At 49.3% G+C, this 23,984-nt stretch overlaps 10 protein-coding genes across 10 annotated transcripts; 6 read left to right on the forward strand and 4 right to left on the reverse strand.

Moving 5' to 3' along the window:
• Positions 1 to 4: 4 nt before the first annotated feature.
• On the reverse strand, positions 5 to 1,085 carry BDV38DRAFT_182910 (2EXR domain-containing protein). The gene has a single exon (XM_032052114.1). The coding sequence runs from the start codon at positions 911 to 913 to the stop codon at positions 266 to 268; it is 648 nt and encodes a 215-aa protein (XP_031909680.1). The 5' UTR covers positions 914 to 1,085; the 3' UTR covers positions 5 to 265.
• A 1,001-nt stretch (positions 1,086 to 2,086) lies between these two features.
• On the forward strand, positions 2,087 to 3,499 carry BDV38DRAFT_182889 (Zinc/iron permease). The gene has a single exon (XM_032052110.1). It carries the CDS (start codon positions 2,260 to 2,262, stop codon positions 3,313 to 3,315), a length of 1,056 nt encoding a protein of 351 aa, XP_031909681.1. The 5' UTR covers positions 2,087 to 2,259; the 3' UTR covers positions 3,316 to 3,499.
• A 3,503-nt stretch (positions 3,500 to 7,002) lies between these two features.
• Positions 7,003 to 7,391, forward strand: BDV38DRAFT_257781 (uncharacterized protein). Its single transcript, XM_032055647.1, has 2 exons — positions 7,003 to 7,122; positions 7,244 to 7,391. The coding sequence occupies exons 1-2, from the start codon at positions 7,033 to 7,035 to the stop codon at positions 7,367 to 7,369; spliced, it is 216 nt and encodes a 71-aa protein (XP_031909682.1). The 5' UTR covers positions 7,003 to 7,032; the 3' UTR covers positions 7,370 to 7,391.
• A 725-nt stretch (positions 7,392 to 8,116) lies between these two features.
• Positions 8,117 to 8,914, forward strand: BDV38DRAFT_296010 (cutinase family protein; the record flags this gene model as incomplete). The annotated part of the gene is made up of 4 exons (XM_032062835.1): positions 8,117 to 8,192; positions 8,247 to 8,332; positions 8,381 to 8,595; positions 8,648 to 8,914. 4 exons carry the CDS (start codon positions 8,117 to 8,119, stop codon positions 8,910 to 8,912), a joined length of 642 nt encoding a protein of 213 aa, XP_031909683.1.
• Positions 8,915 to 9,412: 498 nt separating this feature from the next.
• On the reverse strand, positions 9,413 to 11,529 carry BDV38DRAFT_257783 (uncharacterized protein). The gene has a single exon (XM_032055648.1). The coding sequence runs from the start codon at positions 11,469 to 11,471 to the stop codon at positions 10,158 to 10,160; it is 1,314 nt and encodes a 437-aa protein (XP_031909684.1). The 5' UTR covers positions 11,472 to 11,529; the 3' UTR covers positions 9,413 to 10,157.
• Positions 11,530 to 14,847: 3,318 nt separating this feature from the next.
• BDV38DRAFT_274194 (uncharacterized protein) lies at positions 14,848 to 15,296 on the forward strand (the record flags this gene model as incomplete). The annotated part of the gene is made up of 2 exons (XM_032057805.1): positions 14,848 to 15,212; positions 15,266 to 15,296. 2 exons carry the CDS (start codon positions 14,848 to 14,850, stop codon positions 15,294 to 15,296), a joined length of 396 nt encoding a protein of 131 aa, XP_031909685.1.
• Positions 15,297 to 16,388: 1,092 nt separating this feature from the next.
• Positions 16,389 to 18,010, reverse strand: BDV38DRAFT_296012 (transmembrane amino acid transporter protein-domain-containing protein; the record flags this gene model as incomplete). The annotated part of the gene is made up of 5 exons (XM_032062836.1): positions 16,389 to 16,811; positions 16,867 to 17,258; positions 17,315 to 17,506; positions 17,619 to 17,823; positions 17,876 to 18,010. The coding sequence occupies 5 exons, from the start codon at positions 18,008 to 18,010 to the stop codon at positions 16,389 to 16,391; spliced, it is 1,347 nt and encodes a 448-aa protein (XP_031909686.1).
• A 1,903-nt stretch (positions 18,011 to 19,913) lies between these two features.
• BDV38DRAFT_274196 (FAD-linked oxidoreductase-like protein) lies at positions 19,914 to 21,393 on the forward strand (the record flags this gene model as incomplete). The annotated part of the gene is made up of 2 exons (XM_032057806.1): positions 19,914 to 20,533; positions 20,583 to 21,393. The coding sequence occupies 2 exons, from the start codon at positions 19,914 to 19,916 to the stop codon at positions 21,391 to 21,393; spliced, it is 1,431 nt and encodes a 476-aa protein (XP_031909687.1).
• Positions 21,394 to 21,860: 467 nt separating this feature from the next.
• On the forward strand, positions 21,861 to 22,814 carry BDV38DRAFT_286665 (pyrroline-5-carboxylate reductase family protein; the record flags this gene model as incomplete). The annotated part of the gene is made up of 2 exons (XM_032060720.1): positions 21,861 to 21,894; positions 21,949 to 22,814. The coding sequence occupies 2 exons, from the start codon at positions 21,861 to 21,863 to the stop codon at positions 22,812 to 22,814; spliced, it is 900 nt and encodes a 299-aa protein (XP_031909688.1).
• Positions 22,815 to 22,939: 125 nt separating this feature from the next.
• Positions 22,940 to 23,869, reverse strand: BDV38DRAFT_274198 (uncharacterized protein; the record flags this gene model as incomplete). Its single annotated transcript, XM_032057807.1, has 3 exons — positions 22,940 to 23,342; positions 23,373 to 23,639; positions 23,697 to 23,869. The coding sequence occupies 3 exons, from the start codon at positions 23,867 to 23,869 to the stop codon at positions 22,940 to 22,942; spliced, it is 843 nt and encodes a 280-aa protein (XP_031909689.1).
• Positions 23,870 to 23,984: the final 115 nt, after the last annotated feature.

A 23,984-nucleotide genomic window follows, 5' to 3' on the forward strand; every position in this document is an offset into this window, starting at 1 on the left:
GTTATCAATCGAGTAGGGCCGATACAGAGCTTTAGTCCAGACGTGAGGATCAATCGATGGGCAAGGCACTGTCCGCAAGAGATATTCCATGTCCCGCATCCGGTCCCCACATTCCAGCGAGACGTTGGCACTCGCGCCCCGTGCGTCCCTATTCCGCATCGAGCAAGGATTATCCACCTTTCCTCCAGGACGGGCTGTCAGATCGTTTCGTCACCCTTCGCTTGGACGGAGAGTCGCTTTCGGCTCTCCCGGAAGGCCTACGGCCTTAAGATATCTCCAGATCATCCGCCTCTACGACGATATCCCCCATCGCGGTTCCATCATGCGATATGACTTTGACGCGCGGCATCGCCCACTCCGGGGTAGTCCTGACACCCTCAACGAAGGCAGCCTTCAGCATCCAAACAATCTCATCGTCTGCCACGGGCAGATGGTCATATACTCGATAGGGAGTAGAGGTGCCTGGCAACACCACCAACACAATTTCCTGCAATCGGTCCATGCTACACAGGCTATCCATCCAGTACGAACCGAAGGAACCGTAATCCTGAACGTCAATTATCAGCCGTCGGAGGGCCGCTCTCTCTGCCGTGCTGAGGTATGCCAACACCGCCTCATGCAGATGCACGACATCCTGGTCTGGCGCTAGATAAATGCAGCAGTGAGGCATATGTTTAGTCCGAAAGTAAGGTGCATAACACCGCAGGGCCACATGACGGGCCTCCGTATTTACTTGTAGCTGAGGTGGATTGGCGCAGTCGGCGCGAAAGCAGCGAGCATATCGCCGCGAGTTGGGAAGGATACCCCGGTCGCACGAGATACGAATCACTCGGGCATGGGTGAGAGACAAGTGCCAGATGTAGTGTCGGATCTCAGGCGGCAATAACGGGAACAGGGGAAATGTAGGGGACATAAGGTCGTGATGTCGCGGGATCTGTTGATACTTCCGATCGATTTAGCGAACTGTGAGAGAAGCATGAGTTCATCTCGACGCCTAAGTTGACAGCCTGTCCTGTCAGGCCGTGTGTCATGTGACACCGATGTCTATATTCCCTCAACTTATTGCCTCCTGTGGAACTTGAGCCCTAACAGCCTCCTCATCGCCTGAGTGCCCAACATTCGCCCAAGCACGACGATAACAACCCCCTTCATCCGCTTCTTTCCTGTATCCTCTTCGACTTCCTTATCTTTCATCACATGCGAACCATGTCTATCCGGTGAATCGCTACTAATGCTCGACCACGAATAAGAATATCGTGAGGGAAGGATATCCTGCCTCAACCATGGAATGTGAAATCAAACTGGACTATTGCAGGCTGCGACACTGTGAGCTAGTACCACTGTGGAGTATGCTCCGTCCTCGTATTTCATAAATAAAATGTTAGTCGCGGTTGTCGCGACCATGCTAACGAAATCCCGGCCGAGAGGTCGCTCGTGATATGTCAACGAGTATCTCGACTCTCCTGAGCCGGCCCTAGAAAATGAGGACCGCAGTCGTGCGTGATTCATTATGTTTTCTACCGTCTATGGGCTTCTGCAGAAATTGTTCACGCAGACATTTTCCGTATCCGTCTCCACGGCTGTACGTTGCGAATTGCGAGCCGTAGTTAAGGGCCTACTTCAAATCTTCAACGACACTACCACACTCGTATTTCCTTGACTTGGCCTTTTTGCTTGTTTCCTGCCCAGAGTTGCTTGGTACAAAGCAAAGACAAAGAGCCAGCGAATCGAGAATCAACTTGGAATGGTGGGTGGAGAAGCTGAAACAACTTTGGGGACCCTGGGGAAATGTTCATATCGCGTGGACTTCGATTCGAACAGACAGTCCGGATACTACCCGAAAGATCCACTTTGCTCCCAGGGTGGACCAGGGCATGGGGATGCATCATCAGACAACTCCACCCAGATGCCATGTAATTTCGGGTCGAGGATGCTATCGACTCGTTAGGAACGTAGTAGCATGAACTTTAGCTGCCTCTAGTTGCCTGTCCAATACGGTCCGTCAAGAAATAATCCTGACGGTGGCACACACCGGCTCAGACACTTATGAATCGCTTGCCACCATGTGGTGACTAAAATGTGGTAATTTCGGCTTCCATGGTTCCTTTCAGTGGTTCAAATGCCTCACCATTGGAGTCATGGCTCGCAAGGTATCCCACAAAGATGTCCTACTTTCCCCTATAAATCCCAGCATCCCGGCGCGAGTCGAACCAGAAGAAGCACGTTGGAATTTTCCTCACAGACTCAATCTCTTTCACCATGTCGTTCAATCCCAACAACGTCGATCTCGATACCGCGGACCCGGCAGAAATCATCTGTTACCTCAATGCCTCAGAAAACGACTACGATGGGCGCTTAGGCGCTCGTGTATCGGCAATCTTTGTGATTCTGATCATCTCAAGCGCTGTTACATTCTTCCCGGTGCTGGCCAAACGAGTTCCTCGCCTTCACATCCCTCTATACGTCTACCTCTTCGCACGGTACTTCGGTGCAGGTGTCATTGTGGCGACGGCCTTTATCCATCTCTTGGATCCCGCGTATGATGAAATAGGACCGGCATCTTGCGTCGGCATGACCGGCCACTGGGGGGACTATTCTTGGTGCCCAGCCATCGTCCTTGCCTCTCTCATCGCAATCTTCCTTCTCGACTTTGGGGCGGAGCGATATGTGGAGGTCAAGTACGGAATCTGTCGTGAGGACCCGGAGCCTATCATGACCAGCATAACGGACAACACCTCGCGTACTGCCGCTGTGGCTAACCAAGCCCCTGTGGAGAAGGAAGCACAGCTTGAATCGCAATCTGTCAATGACTCGCTGACGGAGAGATCATTCAAGCAGCAGATTGCTGCTTTCCTAATCCTTGAGTTCGGTGTCATCTTCCACTCGGTCATTATCGGCTTGAATCTCGGTGTTACCGGTGAAGAATTTTCCACTCTGTACCCAGTCCTAGTCTTCCACCAGTCTTTTGAGGGATTAGGTATTGGTGCCCGCATGTCAGCGATTCCCTTCCGCAAAGGCAGCTGGTTGCCCTGGATTCTGTGCACGCTTTATGGTTTGACAACACCAATTTCCATCGCAATCGGACTCGGAGTCAGAACCACCTACAACGCAGGCTCCTTTACCGCCAATGTGGTCTCGGGGGTTCTGGACGCCATCTCTGCTGGTATCCTTATCTACACGGGGTTGGTCGAATTGCTGGCTCGCGATTTTCTCTTCGATCCCCATCGTACTCAGGACAACAAGCGACTGGCGTTCATGGTGATTTCAATGCTTTGGGGAGTGGGTTTGATGGCACTCCTTGGCAAGTGGGCCTAGAAAATGTATCGCATTGTGGCGCAGGAAATCGGTTCTGCATTGTCCAGATGCCCAGTCTCGAGGTCTTCCTTCTGTGGCTGTGCAGTTACTCTGCATTTTCCATCAGGTTATCGTGTTTTAGAATCTCAAGTGTCTGATTTAATACTCTTATTTTGCCTGCCCTTGCCTTGGCGTGGTGGCTAACGCTGCGCCTAGGCTATGGGAAGGAATTCTATGTACAGCTACATGAACACAACCATTATATATCATCTGTCAAACTACATAATGTGTAAGATTTTGTAGCATACATATTAGAATTAGGGCCAGCTTCTTTCACCATTTACATCTTAATTCCGGGAATCATTGACGCAAGAAACTCGGAGTTGTGGAAGAAAACGAAGCGGATGAAGCAAGGGGCAATCCCATATTACGCAGTGTAGAGAAAGCCTTAGAGTAGTTAACCTCTATTTAACAGGAAGTCCAGTAGGCAGTGATCAGCCAAGAAAACAGAAAACAGAAAACAGATAAGCAAATCAAATAAATGCCAAGAGTTTACTAAAGCTCCCTCAAGGAAGGTATGGACAAGCTAATCCATGCAGGCATCCAAAGGCATAAGTCTATTATTGTCACACCTGACAGAGTACATAAGGTTCGCGACCCAGCAGTGTTGTAAAGGGCACGAGGGAAGGCTACACTGTGGAGGTACTCCTTTACCAGTTCATATGCGTGGGCTACCACGAGGCAGATATGCGTCAAATGCCATGCTCATTGTTACAGCTGACCGGAATCGCCTTCTCTATGTTGGAAATATGTAATAGCCTTGCATATCCTTATTTCTAGGAGCGTGGGGGCTGCGAAGAACGCTGCCAATCACTCTTTGCTTGTTCGGAGATGCCGTAGCTTCATATAGTTGGCGCAGAGGCTTGTGCATATGCATACGCCGGGTTTCCCTAGATACCACTACGCGTGAAAATTCGGCACTTCATACGAGCTACAGGCAGCCATACTCAATGTCCTGTCTAGACTTACGTTTTGAAGTGGGACCCCGCTGGAATTAGTCGCACACTTGCTTTCACAGGTGACGGGAAGTCTTTGTCCGCAGGAAACCTAGGAACAGACTGTGTCTAATAACGCTGACTAGACCATCTCTTACGCTTGGCTACATGAAACTAATCGGCTCGTAGCGAACCGGGTGCCTTCTTAGGGAAGATTACCGACGCTGCCGCAGTAAGTCATGCCTGGCTTGGGCCAATACCAATCTTCTGGTGGATCAAAGAATGATCAGGATCTCACCACGGGGGCATCACACCAGATATACATTTGTCATTTCTATCAACAGCACCTGTACTGATCAGGCAAGCGCGTAAGCAGCTCCGACTCTTTCCCTGTTGAGTGGAGGATTTTTGAGGTTGTGTTGCTTTGACCTACTGGTGGGGGCAGATAAACGACGACGACGACCTATCCCATTGGGCCTTAATCCCCTTACTAGCTGAATCGTGAGATGCGCGATTTTAGCAGCTGCCCGCGTGGGTGATAAGTATTCTCCTGTGGGTGCTGCGAATCTCTCCGAATCTGGGCAATGCCTATAATCCGACGGGAACAGAAATTTTTTTTAGTTTGCCCCCTTTAGTGCGTTTCTCTGTAAGTGCTAGGCCACCTGGTAGGAAAGTAAAAGATTGCATTAGAGGACACACTCAGGATAGTGAAAAATAGGAAATAGGGGGTTCTTACGACCCACGCGAGTGCTCCCAAGGTGCTCAAATTCCCAAGGTCCTCATCTGTATTTGCGTATAAGAGTGTCATCTCAAGGACTTGATCAGCTCTCTTGGATTCTTTCTTTTGGTTTTGGCTTTTGTATCTGCTTTGAGCAGTCTAGGATGCACGTTGGGATCCCAGTATAAGCGATGTCGGCCTACACTCGTCGACACTGGAAAGCGCACTACTCACGTATACTACCTACACGGAGTGGGGCTAACCATGGTGCCTTGAAACTTACCTACGTCGGCTGGAAATGTCAGGCTATACCATCCCTGTCACAGTCTACCTGATCCAACTCCACAACATGCCACTGTATGATGAAAACACTGACCATGAGGCTTGGAGAGTCGCCTCTTCCCCCCACGCCGCCATGAAAGCCTAGTGCTTCCGTCGGCTGATGCGCTATCCCGATGCCCCAATGCCATTTCGGCGGTTCTGGCGGGTAAAGCTCATTTTATCTCACTCTGCACAGGCCTCGGAAGCAAGACCTTCAAAGGTATAAATAGGACATTTCTGCCGTCGAGAGTCCAGTTTCTTCCATCATCGCATTCAATCATCGCACACAAACATCAAAGCCTTCAATTCAAGTTACAAAATCACTTCGAGAAACCTCTCAAAACTTTCCAATTCATCAAAATGTCTCCCTGCTCTTGCAACTGCTGCAGCGGTAACTGCTCTAGCTGCTCCTGCTCTTCCTGCAGCGTAAGTAACCATGTCCTGTGAACTTTGATGCTTTCATGAGAGTCAGGCTAATGCATTTCTATAGCACTAAGGAACGACTCTCAATGTGCTACCGTGCACCTGTTTTATGCCCGGCTCGCCTTCTTCACTGCCTCTGATTCCCGGTTCGATCTCGCGCTTGTCAAGAATTGTTCGATATTAGGGCTGGTTATGATGGGAAGGGCAGGTTAACGGGATAGACCAACGCTGAGAAAACCACGTGCATATATGGTTCGATTGTTTTTGTATCGCCTCACTTTAGCCAAGATCCATCATAGGTAATATAAAAACTGCATGCCGTGTTGAACTTCGAATATGTCAATCTTCCTCATGATACATGCCTCCAGAGCCTGAATCATGTGCGGGCGTAGAATCATTATCAATTCACTGCTCTGGCTTGTCGGTTCCTCTACTTTCAGATACACAGTTGCACGGGCCCTATATGAGGTGAGCTTTGTTTCTATCTGGATCTTGTGTCATTAGTACTCCTACCACGTCATTGTAGTCACGTAGTACCATATAGACTCGTCTCCCAGAAATAGATCATAAGCTATATCGGTACTATCCCGCCTACGAAGTACTACCACGTGGGTCAAATACTTGTAGCTTTTCAACAGTATCTTTTCTTAATTCAACCGCCAATGACAGATCTTCTTTTGTAGCGCACGCACCCCTCAGCTGTGCCAACCCGTGAAACTCCAAGATACGACTAGGGGGTATCTTCAACTTGACTCGAGCTATGAGGCATCTACGTTTGTTTGATGGAATGTGTGAGCCGAGACATTTCTGCAGAGTTGCAGAACGGTGAGGATCCTATCATGTTAAGTCTTCCGCAGTGGCAGGTTATCTATTTATGCCATGTTTTGAAGGAGAAGGGCAGAGCGACAACAGCGCGATCAAGTGAAAACGGATTGCTTTGATATTTGCAGATTGTTCGCTGCATACAGTCAAAAGAGCCAGGGAGCCGAATACAATGCTGTGAGGCCGTTATAGCACAGGGTCCATAAACAAAAACAGACCACAATCCTTGAAGAACTGAAATGGACCCGGAACAAAGATGATCCGTGGTTGGAAGCCTAAGGTGGCGATTGCTGCCTTGCAGCCTGAGGTTGTACCATCCTCCTAACCAAACAGAGCTGGCAATAGGAACAAAGTCTCAACAACAAGACAATGATAAGACGCTAGAAACTTTTGCTACATGATTAGGTGGAATTCTACTGACGGAAAAGGCCTCTTGGGTACTACTCGAGAGTTTTTAACATGCGACGTGTTGAGAGTACTACTGGTATCGACATATATTTATCTACCCCAGTCTTCTGTTGTTCAACTTCCCACTGTGGTTCTAATGCGGTTGGTAATATCTTCCTTTCCAGACCCTAGAATATAAAGAAGTCACGAGACTTAGACTCTCTACTACTACTGCCCTGTAATCCACACGGTAAAATAGACCACAGGATCTAATAAGCGCTAGTCTTCTGCATGTCCTTCCTGGGCTGCTACCCCGCTATATCCTCAAGTCGGGCATTGCGGAGTGCAGAAGCCACGAAAAAGCAACCACCGTACCAACTACTATGAAGACTTATACCACTGGCTCTGAAGGTTAGAGGAGATTGTAATATGAACGTGGAATTTGCAACCTTTCAACAACCAGTGACGCATTCCCAAAACACAACTGTTTACCCTCATCTGAAGACCGAATATGCCATCTGGCCTGGCAGAGACCCTGTTCCCCAAGGATGCATGACGATGCTTACCAGATCACAATATGAGACCCCGCTTCTGACAATATCAGAAACACCCTAGGCACTCACTATCCTCATTGAGGTACGGACCACCATCCGATATGGAAGTCAGGACAAGGGTGCTCTGCGTGTAGTGTGTGATAGTTCTTCATGGAAAACTAGATTAATTTAAATTGAGAGATCCACCGGGGACCCCAGATCTCCGCCTATAGATGCTGATCAGGCTAATTAAGAGACCCAATCCAAGAAACTTTAACGCGTCTTCCTCGGTACTTTGTTTCTGATAATGGATCTTATAGGCCAAAAGACGAACGTACAATTCTCGGCAGCTGGGAGAAAATCATCTGTCTCACTGGGATCCCAGCTTGCGACTGCAGTTGACCTATCCCGTTCACAGATGTTTGCGCACGGTGTCTGCCAACAAAGGCTAGGCACTATATGAATATCAGACTGGGAAATATACCGAGGCATAAATGCTGGATGCTGTGAACAATGCAATCACTATAAAGATGGCTGCTTTATCCCAAGAAGAACGTCGATACAAACTGCATCGCACTCGAACTTCACAGACACAGCCTGCTTTCTAAAACCGTTTCCTCATTATGCATCTCCGCAACATAGTGATTGCACTGGCTGCGACTGCAGTGGCAAGCCCAGTGGACCTCCAGGAACGCCAGCGTATGTTAGAGAATAAACCCCCTCTGCGGCACGCATGCTGACTATCCTGATCAGTGACTGGTGGGAATGAGCTGCGGGATGGCCCTTGCAAGCCCATTACCTTTATCTTTGCCAGGGCTTCCACGGAGCCAGGCCTCCTGGTGAGTTTGAGTGCCCTCCGTTTTACGTGAAGATACTCACACATGTAGGGCATTTCAACGGGTCCTGCGGTCTGCAATCTGTTGAAGTCAGCCAGATCGGGCGATGTCGCTTGCCAGGGCGTGGGACCCAGATATACAGCGGATCTCCCATCAAATGCTCTTCCTGAGGGAACATCCCAAGCCGCAATCGCGGAGGCACAAGGACTCTTTGAGCAAGCCGTTTCCAAGTGCCCCGACACTCAGATTGTTGCCGGTGGTTACAGGTGCGTCTGGACTGTTTGATACATGTTCCAGTCATGCTGACGTTATCTCCAGCCAAGGAACAGCGGTCATGAATGGGGCCATTAAGCGCCTTTCCGCAGATGTGCAGGACAAGATCAAAGGTGTTGTCCTGTTCGGATACACACGCAACGCCCAAGAGAGGGGCCAGATTGCAAACTTCCCCAAAGAGAAAGTGAAGGTCTATTGCGCTGTGGGAGACCTGGTCTGCCTTGGGACACTGATTGTGGCACCGCCGCATTTCTCATATCTTTCTGATACTGGCGATGCCAGTGATTTCCTCCTATCCCAGCTGGGATAATAATGTTGGCACTCATCCCGTCTTCCGCCTCATGTCGGATGCTTTCATTCTTCCATTGCTTTTGTTCATTGAATTCGAGATGTCCTTTTCCGCTTTATGGGAGCCAGTCAACCGATGTGGTCATCGTATATTTGTCTATCATGAATGCTTTCAATAAAGGAATTGGTTGGCAAACAGTATATCTACCGGACCAAGTCTTGAATCTTATTGACTGTTACATATCAACTTTCATCATGTTGCTTAAAGCATGAGGGGCTTTAGTTTTACTGTGTATTACCGTCAATTCGGAATGGCAAATAGTAGACATGTTGCTCTAACCTTCACGGGGGCAGACAATGGCCAACTGAATCAATATGTCCTGGGTTAGTGCGACACAGGACGCGATGTGAGATTGGCGCTGGACGATCTCATATCCGTAACCCGTAGACAGCCAGTGCTCGGCATGTGAACGACATGGGCTGGCTGCGACAGCGTGTAGTCTGTCAAAGCCCCTTCGATATGCAAGCGACAGCTGCGAAAGACCACATTATGTCTGGGCATTGGAGGGGTTAGAGTGCACAGGTACAAGCCAGACACTAGACTATGTGGCAATCATTGTGGTAAAGTGACCAGGTAGGTAGCATGGTCACTGCACTAGAGAGGGGGAGTGTCAACTAGCTAAAGTACATTACAGGGGAACTACTAAAAGAGGATTGAGCAGGAGTGCAATTGGATGTATCCAATTATGCCGGTATTTATTGTGTTCATATGCAGAATAATATTATGTACTTCACGCGATCAGCGTGGATGGTATATCCAGTCCTGGAGATCAACTTGATCTCCCTCTATGTCGTCTTTCCCCCTTATGAATACATGGCGATATATGATCATATGATCCGAAGCGAGAGACGAGGGAATGCGACCACGCAGCGGCGTTGAGCTGACGATATTATCTGTTTCCCAAAACAGGTATGATGTGGTGGTCGTGGGTCGTCGTCTAGTTGTGGCTCCCCTTGCTCTTTGGAGTATATTTCGATTAAGCTATATGCGAAACTATGCTCGTACATCATGACCGGCATGATAGCATGGCATGGTTCAGCAGTTTCACTCCGGAGGTGGTGGAAGTGGCGCAAACGTGTCGTCGATATTAATGACCACTGTCGCAGCCAACTCCATAGAGCGGCGCCATGTCTGTTCCCACTGGGAGAGTCATAGCATGCGGGTTGCCCAGAAAAGAAATGTTGAATTGTAGTCTCGTCGGGTTTCTTATGCAGCTGGCTTCGGCCAACCGGGAATATCTGCAAACCAACGGGATCGGTAAATCTCATCCCCCAGGTTGATCTGTTGTCGGACACCATCGACGACGATGTTCGTGTGGTTGCCCCGTAGCAAACGCCATAGAGACTGTACATAGACGAAGCTTCCATCCGGCGCCATGCTGAAACCCTTCAGGTCTGATTCGGGGAGCTCCAGGTACTCTCCTGCCCGGTTAAAACCTTTTCGATCGTTGGTGGTCACTTCGAACCCTCTCATATACGTATCAATCACGCCTTTGCTATCGAGGTAGAATTCACGGGTGTTCAGGTCAAAGGCGTGTAAGCCTCGATCTTGCGACATCAGGAATTTTCGATCATTGGGAATGGGCACGAGATCGTGAGGCCCACACCACCATGGATATCCTGGGCCCCATTCCGTCTCCTGATCCCATGCCTCTGGGAGCCGGTACATAAATTCGTTGGTGTCTTCCAGCTCGCCGGTCGTTGCATTGTAGGGATAGCCCTGGATAGTTCCGTACGCTGGTATAGGGTCTGACCCATCGGCTGCCGCGTCCGTACCAGCGGCCCACAGCATCTGCTCTTGCTCGTCCCAAATCATTCCGTGTATGGCGCGCAGGCCTGTGATATTCTGCAGGATCAGCGGCTCGTCCACCAGGGGGTTATCGACACTGGAGTTATAGACGAGGATGCCGTCCCATGCGTTGGAACCCGTCGTACCGACCGCTACTCGATCCCCGGGCAATGGCTCCAGGGTATGAGCATTCCAGAGAAATTCATTCTGCCGGCAGACAGCAAATGTGATCAATTTGTCGGTCTCCGGGTTGTCAGGGGTATGGTTGATTATTAGCACCAGATCGCTGTAGATCGCAGCGATGGCGGTTCCGTTTTTAATCCACTTGACTTCGGTGGCATCGTTCGCGTCGCTATACAAGCAGTACCTGATATAGGGAGGGAGCTCTTGGGTCACGTCGTCCCGCCCCCAACTCCATTTTATTCTCCCGGTTCGATCGTGGACCTTGAGCAGCGGTGGGATTCCATACACGCCGGTAATGATGTCGTCCCAGTATTCATCGGTCGCCTCCGCTGGGGGTGGACTCGTGGGGGACGGGGTGATACTGGGTTGAGTTGTTGGGGTTTGGATGATAGACGGACCAGCATCAAACGCCTGAGTCGTGCTGGGTGGAGGAGCCACGACCTGTTGATTCCCCGGCCTCAACCTCGCCTGAGGTTGAATCGGCCGCAGGGACAGGTCGGACACCTGGTTGACGACATACAGGAACCAAGTGAAGATGTTACTCACCATGGTCTGAGTGGTTCATAATTTCCCCTACGAAGGGGCCCGGCAGGGCCTGGGGGGAAAGGGGGGGGTGGCAGTCAATAAATATGGACCGTTCCCCATAGAAAGCCAAGAAATGGAAACGAGTACGGATGCATTGTTGAATTCCGATGAGTAAGATATGCTCTCTGCCTATGAAATTATGATCTCCATATGCACGCGACCATGGGGGTATCTGATCCCTCTACAATGGTTAGTGACCAATAGTGTGACCAATCCCCGATATTGTTTGGCAAGTGGATCATTAGTGGCACAATTTCAGCCACATAATAATGCCAATATTTTTCTTTTTCTTGGGACTTCCTCTTTTTTTTTTTTTTTTTTTTTTTTTTTTTTTCCCCTTTTTTTTTTTTTTTTTTTTTTTTTTTTTTTTCCTCTGTTCCTATTTCCGAATATAGCCTCAGTGAGTGACTGTGGTCCGAAAACCTGGCCTGTCGTTGATAACGTTGGATTTTCTCTTTATCCCCTTCCCTTCTCGGCAAAACTCATAACGAGCCAAGGATACTGAAGGCCTAAGAGGGAATCTTGCACCAGTATAGGCAACGATATTCGTCGGGTTCCCCAGTCAATATCTGCCGTTCCGGCCAAAGTGGAGCCCAAGCGTCGTCATGCCCTAACAATCGAAACGCCGAGCGCAACCAATAACCAAGATGTTACCCCCGAGCCTGAAGCCCAACTTTCATGATCCCAAAAACCTCCGAAAAGCTAGGAGCCAGAAATAGTAGTGGCGTCCAATAACCAGTCAGAGCTTTCCGTGGCGTAGGGCTGATAACTGGCCTCATGGCGTCCTGTTGCGTAGGGTATGCGCGTACATACTCTGTATAACGATCAGCGGCCAAGCTCCTGAGTAACCGCTGTTCTCCCCCTGGAGAATCGAGATTCCCTGCTACCCCTGGGGGTGATCTTGATTTTCTTCACCGTTGGATTCTCACATTCCAAGGAAAGAAGAAATCCGACGCATCCGTGCCTGCCAAGGCCCTCAGTCATCACCACCAGAATTGGTTCGGCATTGGGGCGTTCCCAGCGGGTTTTAGCTGGCTTGGCAACCTTCCAACCATTCCAACCATTCCAATAGGGACGAGACTGCAAGTGGGTACCGCTTTTTACCGAAGAGCAGGCGCCCCGTGTGGCTTCTTTGGCGTTCCCAAAGCATTTTTTTCACATGGGAATCTGAGGACCGGTGACAATTTGATGGCCGGAACTGGACCACTTTGAAGTTTCGAGGCCAGAAACGGCGGCTTGCCATTATTCTATGTGTACTAGAACTGTTATGTAGTGATCCTCTGGTCTTAGTAGTTACTGGATCTTAATTTTAATGATTATTCCCTCCATTTCTACTGGCAAGTTTGGGCAACCAAAACAACGCCAAAAATGCTTCCCCTTCACAGCCGAATTTTAAAGTCTTTTTTTTTTGTTCTTGTTCTTAAAATATATATATACATATATAGTATTTTCCTTCTTTATCCCGCGGCATAGAACACCTTGCCTCAATATACAGTAGTAGCGTAGTTGCATTATACCCGAATCCAGCCCCTATTTTAGGTCTCTTCTCGGGTCATCAACGGCCGTTCAGTATACGAAGCAGCTCTCATCGACATTTGCATCATAGATATGCATATGCATATGTATATTGGGGACTAAAGGGGTCTGAACATAACGGTAATTATAGTGGACTGCTTCGTCCTTTCCAGACCTCATACTACCGTTATTATACCACCACCTTATTGAGTAGCCCCGCCTGCTTAGGCAAAGTGATAGTAGGAGCGAATAATCGACTCTGAAGCTCATCTCTTAAGAGATATAATTCCCAGCTTGTTAATGACTGCCTTTTACCTTGGGCACTTTGCAAATAGAGCACTCACTCGCTCTCCGGACTTCAGTTACCGAGAATGAATGCAGCCCCTTTGTTGTCCTCATTATTCCCTAGTTGCCCTGCCCGAATAGGAAACTATACTTCGGATATCTACGCGTCTTTTGAAAGCTGTTAAGTTCATTCATGGTGCTGGTATGCCCTAGGGAGGGGAGAGCTCGTTTCCCCGCGGTACTCTTACTATTTCCATCAAAGGATAATCTGTAGCTTTTTTCTAGGAATAACTGGTGCTAGGCACTTGGAGTCAACACCCTATCCTCTTCCGCGTCTTTCACCATAGCGTTTGTTGTTGATGTGGACGTGGCAGTGGATACATCTTAGTAGATCGTCGTAGACTCTGTTCTCCTCCTAATTCGGTAACGGAAGCAGCGCGATGGCATGTGGCCACCATCAGCCCTGCAGAGCTAGACCTATTTTCGAGCATGATAGACGGAAAGGGACTGTGGGTAGATGGCGGAGTGCAAGCACAGCCCTTCCTTAGCGTCTTTGCTCCAAGTCTACTACTGGTGCATATTACCCGAGCTATAAGCGTATTGAATCGTGATCCATTATATCTTTGGTATCAAGTACAGACCAAATAAAGTAGAGAAATATATAACTTGTCCAGCGTGTATACGGAGAAACGACAGAGTCTGTTTGTCGGATTTCGGGCGTTTAAAGATAAAGCCCTTATATTCTCTTCTAACTCTGGAAAGATAACAAATATGATTGCTTCACTTAGACTGGATTCTTGCATAGGATTCCGGCCGTGAGATCTTCAGCGGCAGGTTCCCCGCAAACTAATTAATTCCAGGGTTGCCGTTCAGTTGGGGCGCCTGATCGGTTAAGCACCTAAATAACCTAATGTAAGGCCCCCAGCATTAACTATACTTCAAAGTGTTATTTCAATGCAGATCTAGTATCTGTTGGGTTGGCACACGCGGTTCGTTCCCGCTTAATAGCGACGTAAGACATTCCATAGACCATGCTGGGCCTATTAATGGTTGAATGTTCGTGTTATGCCTCCCTGGGTCAAGGCCCCCCAACTTGGCTCCGTGTAGATCTTGAGAGCAGCGTGCCAGAACCCTATTCTACGTATTATTACTGTCAGATGTAGATATGACTATGGGAATATATGTAACATATGTATAGAATACTGTAACTTATAGCTTGACAGGAATGGCACCCTCTGCGCAAGGGCGGGCTGTGTCAAGGCCTGAGGACTATCATCCTATATGGGTTGCATTTCGAGGATATTCGGAACTGATGTTGGTTTTTGGTCTAACATGGTATGGACAGCGAGACACGGCTCATAGAATCAACTGCGAGGCCATGGCCTGAGAAATATTGCTTGGCGTTCTCGAGGAAAGGATATAAAAGTCTCTCAACAGTTCTTCCTTCTCAATTTATACTCATCTTTGTTTTCCCTCAAAACAATCAAGATCCTCTCTTGCTTCTTTCCCTTGAAACAATTCTTCCGTTGTGTCTACCAATATGCGCTTTCAAGCTCTCCCCGTTCTCGCTGCCGTGCTTGCATTCCCTACCCTTATCTTGGGTGAACCAGATTGCCCTCAAGGTGGCTATTGGCACTGGAGTCACGAAGAGGCAAGAAGTGCAGCCGCGCATGGAATCGACAAATGGTGCAATAACATTGCCCCTTCCACGTTTAAAGGCGGACAAGAGGTGAAACAGTGCCTTGAGGTCGATTATGATCCGAAGAACGTTAATCTGTGGATGAAAAACGACAACTCGGGTGATAAGGTCCTCTCCATCGACCAGTGCAAGAAGTTGCTTAAGAAGATCGTCGATAGTTGTCCTGCGGGTGGTTCTGACCGCACTAATGATGGCTGGGCACCACAGTGAGTTTTACCACTAGCGCAAGAGACGGTTGGGGCTAATTTATCATTCCCAGAGCGAAACCTGGTGGTGCCTGTTGGGTCTAGATCCCTGGTCCACGTAACGACGTGCCGATGACAATACCATCAGAGTGCCAAATCCTGGTATTTGGGAAGCCTGAGAGAAGCTTCACGGTAGTTAGGGGATATATATCTTGTTAAGATGGCGATTTATGTTTGAGCTTCTCATTGTTCTGGGCTGGTGGCCAGTTGAGTTTCATATTGATCTCGGGTTGAATTCGATATATCGAACTTCATACGTGCTTTTGTAGATAAGTTACGGCCATTAATGATTCTGGATCCGGTTGGCACCTTGACGCAGACTTAAATTCTCACACTACAGAGCATGAAGAAGACTGTAGCTTTCTGCCGACTACTAAAAGACCGAGGTACTCCTAGCTCAGGTTGCTACAACTGAACAGGGACGACAATAGACAATTTCAAATAGTTAGCATTGGTCACGTATTAGTTTGGATCAATTAGTGTATGGATAACGACACAGGAGATTGTTCTTCCGGGGCTATTGTTAGTTTACATGGTATAGTAGACCTTGGCGTTAGGGTTCGAGAGACAATCGAAGACGCGTAGATGGTGACATGGATTCCATGCCCTCCACCATCAAATTCTGACATGCTTCCACCTGAATGGAGAGCATGTGATAATGTGTATGGGGCAAGAATTTAGTATTTACGTACTCTGTCTAGAGCAAGTGAGATACACTTGGAGTGTTGGTTACGGAGTATCAGTGTGGAGGACACTTATCCGGTTGTACGCACTATTACTACGAAGTATAGTATATCAGGCTTGACCAGTGGGTACTTTGTGATCTGATGACCTAATCAGACATATTTTGAACATTCTTTTCTTTTTCTTTCCTTTTTTTTTTGGTTTTTTCCTTTTTCCCCTTTTTTTTTTCTCTTTCCTTTTTCCTTTTTTTCTTCTATTTTAACACTATGCTTTTCTAGTTCTAGTATTGCGCCTTTTATGCAAAAAGCCAGAGGTATCCACCTTTACACGTTAGAGGTGTGAACCTACGCTCTAGATTACACCAAATTGTTGACACATCGAAGCATCTATATCTATATCTTGAACTCGTAAAAGGATGCCCCAAACAGACAGCCGCTATCTCCGTCAGAGAAATCATGTTGAGTTCGAGTTGTCAGCGCACGACCAAGCGGCTGACCCACCAGATGCATTGTAGGTATCAATGACACTCACAATGCATCCATACGTACCAGCAACCATAAGGAACGTGCCAATCACGACCACAAAGACACTCCAGCAGACCATGAACATCCACCGGAGGGACCTTTCTTGTTTGCCTTTACTCCAATTGTCATACAGCCACATGCAGCCCATGGGCTGAAACGACATGAGGGTTCCTAGTAAGGCACCGATAAGCGAGACGAGGCTATTGAAGACGGGGATCGCGCTCGCTATCACATAGGCAATTAGGGTGATTCCAAAGGTACAGCCGAGCCATGTTCCCCAGTGGATCAGCGAGTTAGCTGTCAGATGTCGGGAACCTCGGAGGATGCGGATGAAGATGTATTTTGCCGGGATCTACGGAGCCGTTAGTGCATGCAGCGTACAGGGATCTATCTGCAAAGGGCATTACGTGGGTGACCAGGGTGGTCGTGACTAGCAACCCCGGCAAGGCAAAGCCGTAAGATATCTTTTTCATAGTCGGTCCGGCGGAACCAAGGGCTGGGGAAGCCACGTATGACCCGCAGTAATAGTAGACTACACAGCCGATCGTAATGTAAATAGCGGTCACTCCCGCCTGACAAATGATCAGCGAGCGAGTATAATGACGAGGATCACGCATCTCCGATACGATATTGAAGAACCCGGGCGTGCCCGAGTATGCAAAAACTAGCGAGGACACCGCCGTGATACCCTCGCTGAATCCCGGGTTATTGACAATTTTGAAGTCGGACACCCAAACGCCATCTTTCGGTGCAGACGCGGGCCGATCTTCAACCCCAACAGCGATAGTCACCATGAGGACTGGCCAGGTTGTCAGAGAAGAGCCACGGGATTCGAAGGGAAAGAGAAAGGCTTACTCGCGGTCAGAATGCACACAAGCCCAATCCACGCCAGCCAAGTGATATGGCCGAGGGTCCGAATGCTGGAGAACATGAATCCGAGGATAGCAGCCACGGCCACAAACACCGCAGTACATACCCCATGCGTGGAGACAGCGTTCAAACCGATTGAGAGACTGAGCATGCCGGAGCCAGACACAAAAATCCAATCTAATGCACGATCAGCAAGTGACTTCCATGATATGTGGGTAGGCTAGTTTTATACAAAGGCAAAAGACAGCCCCCAGAAACTCACGGCCAAAACGGCCAAAAATGATCGCACCAACGTCGTCGATGCTAAAGACCGAACGATGATTGAGTTTGAAAGCACCGATCATGTAATTCGACCAGGTCGTGATCACTGCAATAGCACATAAGCAAATGATACCGGGGACAAGTCCTAGAGTGTCAAAGGCGGTTGGAATGGAAAGGACCCCCAGGCCAATCTGAGTCTTCATCATGAGCGCAACGGTTCCGATCCATCCTACCTATCAGAGAGTTAGTCTGTGTACGAGATGGCGCCTGTAGCAAGGTGCGTACATTACGATAGTTGGGACCATTCTCGGTGACTTCGCCAAACACATCATCGGTAACATAGGTGGACACATCCCGGACTTCCCCGGCTTGGGAAGGAACTGGAGCCAGCTCGTTAGGGTCTTCTTTGGTTTTCAACATCGTGGGGAATATGTGCGAACCAGCGCTAACTGGAGTTCAGAGTCCCAACGTAGAAGTGGGACGCTGGTGCCTTTTTAAACCTGTGTTTCATCCCCGTTAGTCTGGCTTAGCGCAGGAGTCCGTCGTTATCATCGCTTCCTTTGCGCAAGCAGAGCGGGCCGGTGTCTGATAGCGTCGGGCTGGGCTGACATGACACAGCCACTGATAGAATATGAAGTCTCAATGCTTTGAATAGCATACATAACAGAATCCTTTATCGTCATATCGAGATTTCCCCGCAAACCCCATACCCACTTCGTGGGTAAGATCGACTATCGGGTACGCAGCCGATAATCAAGGTCGCAGATAATTCGGCGGTTGACTGGGCACCGGGAAGGCATCCGTGGTCCACCTTCTCGTGGTCATCGCCAAAGGACTTGCGGGGGAGACGTCACAGTGGTGGAGCCCGTTATCTCTAGGAAGAGCAAGACCTCAAATGATGTTTCTGAACGCTGAATATCTCGCATCCGAAGATTCCGTTCTTTTGACCTACACCCCGTTGGGTATTTTGGGAGCAATTGCGTGGTACCGTGGTGATCCTCATATATCCATGGAGTTAGTTAGCAATAGGAACTAGCGTGGCCATTAAGCTCTTTGGGTTGCAACCAGCATTGGCGCTTGTTTCAACCTCAGCCGGATAGACGTCCGTAGGCCCAGTAGCGGACGGTCCGGATTTCTTTACCAGACGCGGTAGGAAAATGATGGTGGCCAAGAAACCACAGAACTTTTCTTTTACCAATCGGTGCAAAAAATGCTCGACACTTACACCTCGAGATAGCGTTACTATTGGTCATAGTTAGAAGAAATTCGAGTTGATGTTATCGTCGAAATACAGCGATTATATGTCCACACACAACGGAAAGCCATACCGGTGTCAGCTGCACGAGATCGGAAGAACTCCAGATGATAAGAATTCATTAGAACTCATTACTGCGGTATCCCAATATGGCAGTAAAACCCGTGCTTATCGCGGCCCACCCAAAAAAAAGGTGTTTATCAGGGGATGATGCTTGTGGATACCATCCAGAGAAAGGGTGGTGGAACCCTATCGTCGACGCAATGGTCAACGGGCTCGAAAGCGACTGCCTCAAGGTCCATAGGCGTGACTGGAAGAAGAAGAACCATTCCTCATGGGAAAACCGAACCTGTAAACCAAATCATATTCGGGTTTGCAATCACTCGTGATCTCATGATATTTGAGGGTATAACTACGTCGAGGGCCTGTATCATACATGTAGGTTGTATAATAGTTAAATGCCCCTGCGATGACTAAGTGACTTGAAAGATGCCATCCAGCATGTTACATCGATCGGCATCATTGTAACAACATCCCGATGAGGTTTCCCGGTTGTAGTTCCGTCTTCTATCGCATGTCTTCTCCGTAGAGTAAGACAGAGAAGGAGATAACCAAGAGAATGGTCACCTGACAGGTTTGAGGGCTGCGTTTCTCGTGTTCAATTGGTTCTATCAAGTGTAATCCGACGAAAGATACAGAGTCCAGCTACTACTAGCGAGCTCGGCGTGGGAGACCGATATGAGAGACGCATCTACGGGAGAGCTTCCCTTCGGTACCAGGGAATTGCCCCAGTCATGTCGCACGTATCCGTGGGTCAGAACCGTGGTCTGGCTTCTTTATCAATGACCCCGCGGGGTCACCAGCTTTCGTCCAGATCCCTTACCCCGGGAGGCCAGCCGATAGAGTATCATGAGACCATGGTTCTTCAAATTAGTGGATACGCAAGGAGGCCGTATATGTATATATAGATGTACTTGACTATCAGGAGACAGAGAAATACCACTATAGAATCTTGCTGGATAATCTCTCTATTGCTTGGTCCAGCTATCCGACGAAACATACCAAGCAATGGTTCTTATACATTCCGGCAAAGCCGCGCCACTCGCAACCCTAGGAACCTTCACATCACGATGTGGAGTAGGCACACAGCTCAATAATGTTGGCAAATGCCGACTAAGAGTGCGCTCCGTGTCGACTTCAGTGTTGGCTGAAACCAAGAGTGCCCCCAATGCCACCCTTCCTCCTCCTCTGTCCGCCCTGCCCACCAGCATGTTACTCCGATCCTTGCTGGTGGCTGCTATCACCTCCAAACCATACCTCCTCAAACCGTCTCTTTCGATTCTATCCCTCCTGTCGAAGTCAGGCAATGGCCTTTTGCTGAACGTAGACCGCAATATCATTCTTCACACCATCCTCAAATGGACGTTTTACAAGCAATTCTGCGCGGGTGAAAATGGCCGGGAGACCCAAGCCACCGTGCAGATGTTCAAGGATCTGGGCTTTCGGGGTACGCTCCTCACATACGCAAAGGAAACTGTTTTCGATCATTCCACCAAGAGTCAACTAGGCCTTGGTGTCACCACGGACCAGGCGAACGGCACGGGATATTGTGAGCATATCGAGGCTTGGCGCGAGGGCACAGTAAAGACCGTCGACCTGCTCGGTGAAGATGATTATTTGGCTATGAAGTATGCGCTCCCGTACAACCTCGTGCCCAACGTATTGCTGACTCTTCAGGTTAACTGGCGCCGGACCCGCCGTGACGGAAGCTTTCGCTGCCGGCGAACTGCCCCCTGTACAGATGATCAAAGCCTTGGAAGAAATCTCCGAAAAGTGCAAAGCCAAAGGCGCTCGCATTCTCATTGATGCCGAATCCCAACATTTCCAGAAGGGAATTGCCCGTGTGACCATTGATCTCCAGCGCAAGTACAACCGGGATGGATACGCCCTCGTCTATAATACCTACCAGGCTTATCTCAAGAGCACCCCAACTACTCTGGCTACTCACCTCACTGCTGCTAGTGAGGAGGGATTCACTCTTGGACTCAAGCTGGTCCGAGGCGCGTACATGGCTTCCGACGACCGATCTTTGATTCACGACACGAAACAAAACACCGATGACGCATACAACTCTATTGCACAGGGCGCACTGCGACAGGAGCTGGGCGAGTTTGGCGCCAGCAACGGCCGCCCTTTCCCCTCCGTGAACCTCTTCCTCGCCAGCCACAACAAGGACAGCGTCATGGCTGCTCACCATCTACACCAGCAGCGCCTCGCCGCCAAGTTGCCCACTGTGCCGGTTGGCTTCGCCCAGCTGCACGGTATGTCGGACGATGTCAGCTTTAGTCTGCTACAATTGAAGGGACCTGATGGGTCTCCCCAAGTCTACAAATGCTCCACGTGGGGTGGAATGGGGGAGTGTCTGGCATATCTCCTCCGCCGCGCAATTGAGAACCGTGATGCTGTGTCAAGAACGCAGGATGAATATCGGGCATTAAAGTCGGAGGTTGGAAGAAGACTGAAATCCCTTGTGACGTTCTCGACGTAGGCGATACTATATTTTAGAAAGAAATATATTTTACGATTATCATGACTTCAAATAAACTTATTATCTGTTTTCACTTCACTGCCAGTAGCCAAAGACTGTATTGTCACGTAGCTTGCCCTCGTGCCCACAAATCACCGTAGATTGATTCTGTCCTTCTTCCTTCCGCCCTCCCTTGCAGGATGGATTCATCGGAAGCATAAGAGAAACCACCGATAGACGGTCATAATTGAGGGGGATTCGAATCGTCCAAGAATTCCGTGGTTCGGGGCGTAAAGCCGTCAGTTTATCTTATCGGTTCGGATGCCCGTCCGACTTGAGCTCCACCAGATCAACATTCCGTCTGCTGCCACCCCACCACTGTCTGGATACTTACTTACCCTCTTCAAATTGAAAAGTCCTCTGTTGTTGAAGACAAACAAACAAACAGCATAGAAAAAATCATTCCCTACCATTCGATCTTGAGCAAGATGGCGAATTCTACGCTTTGTATTCTGGGCTGCGGTAGGTAATATGTCTTCGGTGCGGCCATGGCAATTTGTGCTAAACATTCCCTAGGCAACTTGGGCGGCGCTATTCTGAAGAGCTTGGTCGATGGTCCTAAAGACAAAGAGGGGAGCGCGCCATTCACCCGGTTCATTGCCTGTGTTCGGAGTCAAGAATCCGAGGAGCGATTGAGTGCGCAATTCTCCCACCATTCGCAAAGCTTGACGATTGCCCGAGACAACATCACGGCTGTTCAAGAGGCGGATGTGGTAGTTTTGGGTGTGGACCCTGCTGTCGTGGAGAAAGTGCTGTCAACTCCTGGCCTCAGCGAGGCCTTATCGAACAAACTCCTCATCAGTGTCGCTGCTGGCTGGACCCGGCAGAGGCTTGAGACCACGCTCTATGGCAGTCCGACGACAAGCAGCAATGCCGAAGGTCGGGCGTGGGTGGTGCGCACGTTGCCGAATATCGCTGCGTCAGTCTCGCAGGGTCTCACAGCCATTGAGATCTCAGAGCCAGCCGTTCCCGAACACTACCAGAAGATCACGGATGCGGTCTTTGAGAACCTGGGAAAGACAGTCCACATCCCCCCAACTCTGATGGATGCAACGACGGCGGTGGCCGGATCGACTCCCGCATTCTTTGCCGTGATTGTCGACGCGATGATTGATGCCTCCGTGGCGGTTGGCGTGCCGAGGGACCTGGCACGGACCATGATAGTTCAGGCGATGACTGGAAGCGCAGCCCTGATGCAAAGTGGAATGCATCCGGCCGTCCTGAGAGATCAGGGTACGTCGCCTGAAGGGTGTACCATTGGAGGTTTGATGGTTATGGAGGAGGCCGGCGTGCGCGGTCACATCGGGAGAGCCTTACGAGAAGCCGTCACCATTGCGCGCCTCATGGACGGCACCCGTCATTTGAATGATACTAGAGAGTAGCGAATTTATAGAAGTAATGAAAATTTGATTATCATTTCACCTCATATCTCATGCTATTTGTTCTATGGATTGCTCGGTTTCTATGGGTATTACCGTCCTCGGTTTTCAATGACTACTCAGTCAGATCAATCACACTGTTCATGAAAGAACTCTCGTAAGCCAATATTGGTTAGACAACCAAATCCAAAGGCTGGTATAATCCGAACACAGCGAATGACTGTCGCAGACGGTAGATGTTTCCGAATAGTAGCGACTCGATCCGCCCATAAGACCCCCGACTGGCGATTGTACAGATCGAGACCGAGGAGATGTAACGGAGTAGCCACCAATTGCGACAAGACGGGCACCAGGATCTGGGTGATAACCATCTTTGAACTCGGCTGGGAGGCGAGACTATCGGGGATCATTGACGAGCACCACGAGGCCAGAGTGAAGGAACCAAAAATTGTGACTCCATCGCGGAGAAGGAAGGTCGCCGTAGCGGCCTTGGAGGCGATCTTGCTAGACACCTTCAGAGCATCCTTTGCGCTCGATTCGATACGAGTTCCGAAGAGCTACGCAAATCGGATATCCTTCCAGACACCAAGAGGGACATTGACGATGAACGTCGTTGCAAATGTAATCGGGTCAACTCTGGCTGGGCAAATCTCTTTTGTGATCGTTTCTGTTCCATTAGCGACCGCATAAGTAGCTCCATATAAAGTCCACATCAGACCATATGGGCGGGAGAAAACAAATGCGCCCGGTCGTTTCAGAGCAGCAATCGTGTGAGTACGAAGGCTTTGGAGTAGAGGTCTATCAGACGAGGCGCGTTCGACCAGGGCTCTGGAGGTTCTTGATCAGCGACTGGTCCCCAGTCGACCATTGTCCATCCCAACATACCGATCAATGATAGTCACCGTCGGCGCGATCAGTGAGGCCGAAACTGCTGCAGCCGTCAAGTCTCCGGCGAGTCTCCCCGCGACGGAGCTGCTCCAATCGCCTTGGAGGGTCTGTGATGCCGTGTAGCTCATTGTTCTGTTTTCCTGGATCGTTGTTCCCTTGGTGGTTGTCATCGTATCCTTTCCTCAGCCGGATGCGCACCCTTGATCGAGCGAGAAAGAGGGCGAACCGGCCGAGAGAGAGGAGGGGCACTGGATTGCGCTTGCTTCCATGAGTAATAGTCTTCTC

Source organism: Aspergillus pseudotamarii (genome assembly GCF_009193445.1).
Source record: "Aspergillus pseudotamarii strain CBS 117625 unplaced genomic scaffold BDV38scaffold_64, whole genome shotgun sequence".
NCBI classification, from domain to species: domain Eukaryota; kingdom Fungi; phylum Ascomycota; class Eurotiomycetes; order Eurotiales; family Aspergillaceae; genus Aspergillus; species Aspergillus pseudotamarii.

Coding starts and splice junctions, on each gene's coding strand:
- BDV38DRAFT_182910 (XM_032052114.1), bottom strand. CDS start 913: ATGTCCCCTACATTTCCCCTGTTCCCGTTATTGCCGCCTGAGATCCGA.
- BDV38DRAFT_182889 (XM_032052110.1), top strand. CDS start 2,260: ATGTCGTTCAATCCCAACAACGTCGATCTCGATACCGCGGACCCGGCA.
- BDV38DRAFT_257781 (XM_032055647.1), top strand. CDS start 7,033: ATGCGACGTGTTGAGAGTACTACTGGTATCGACATATATTTATCTACC. Junction 7,123..7,243: donor CCCACTGTGGTTCTAATGCG/GTTGGTAATATC, acceptor AATAAGCGCTAG/TCTTCTGCATGTCCTTCCTG.
- BDV38DRAFT_257783 (XM_032055648.1), bottom strand. CDS start 11,471: ATGGTGAGTAACATCTTCACTTGGTTCCTGTATGTCGTCAACCAGGTG.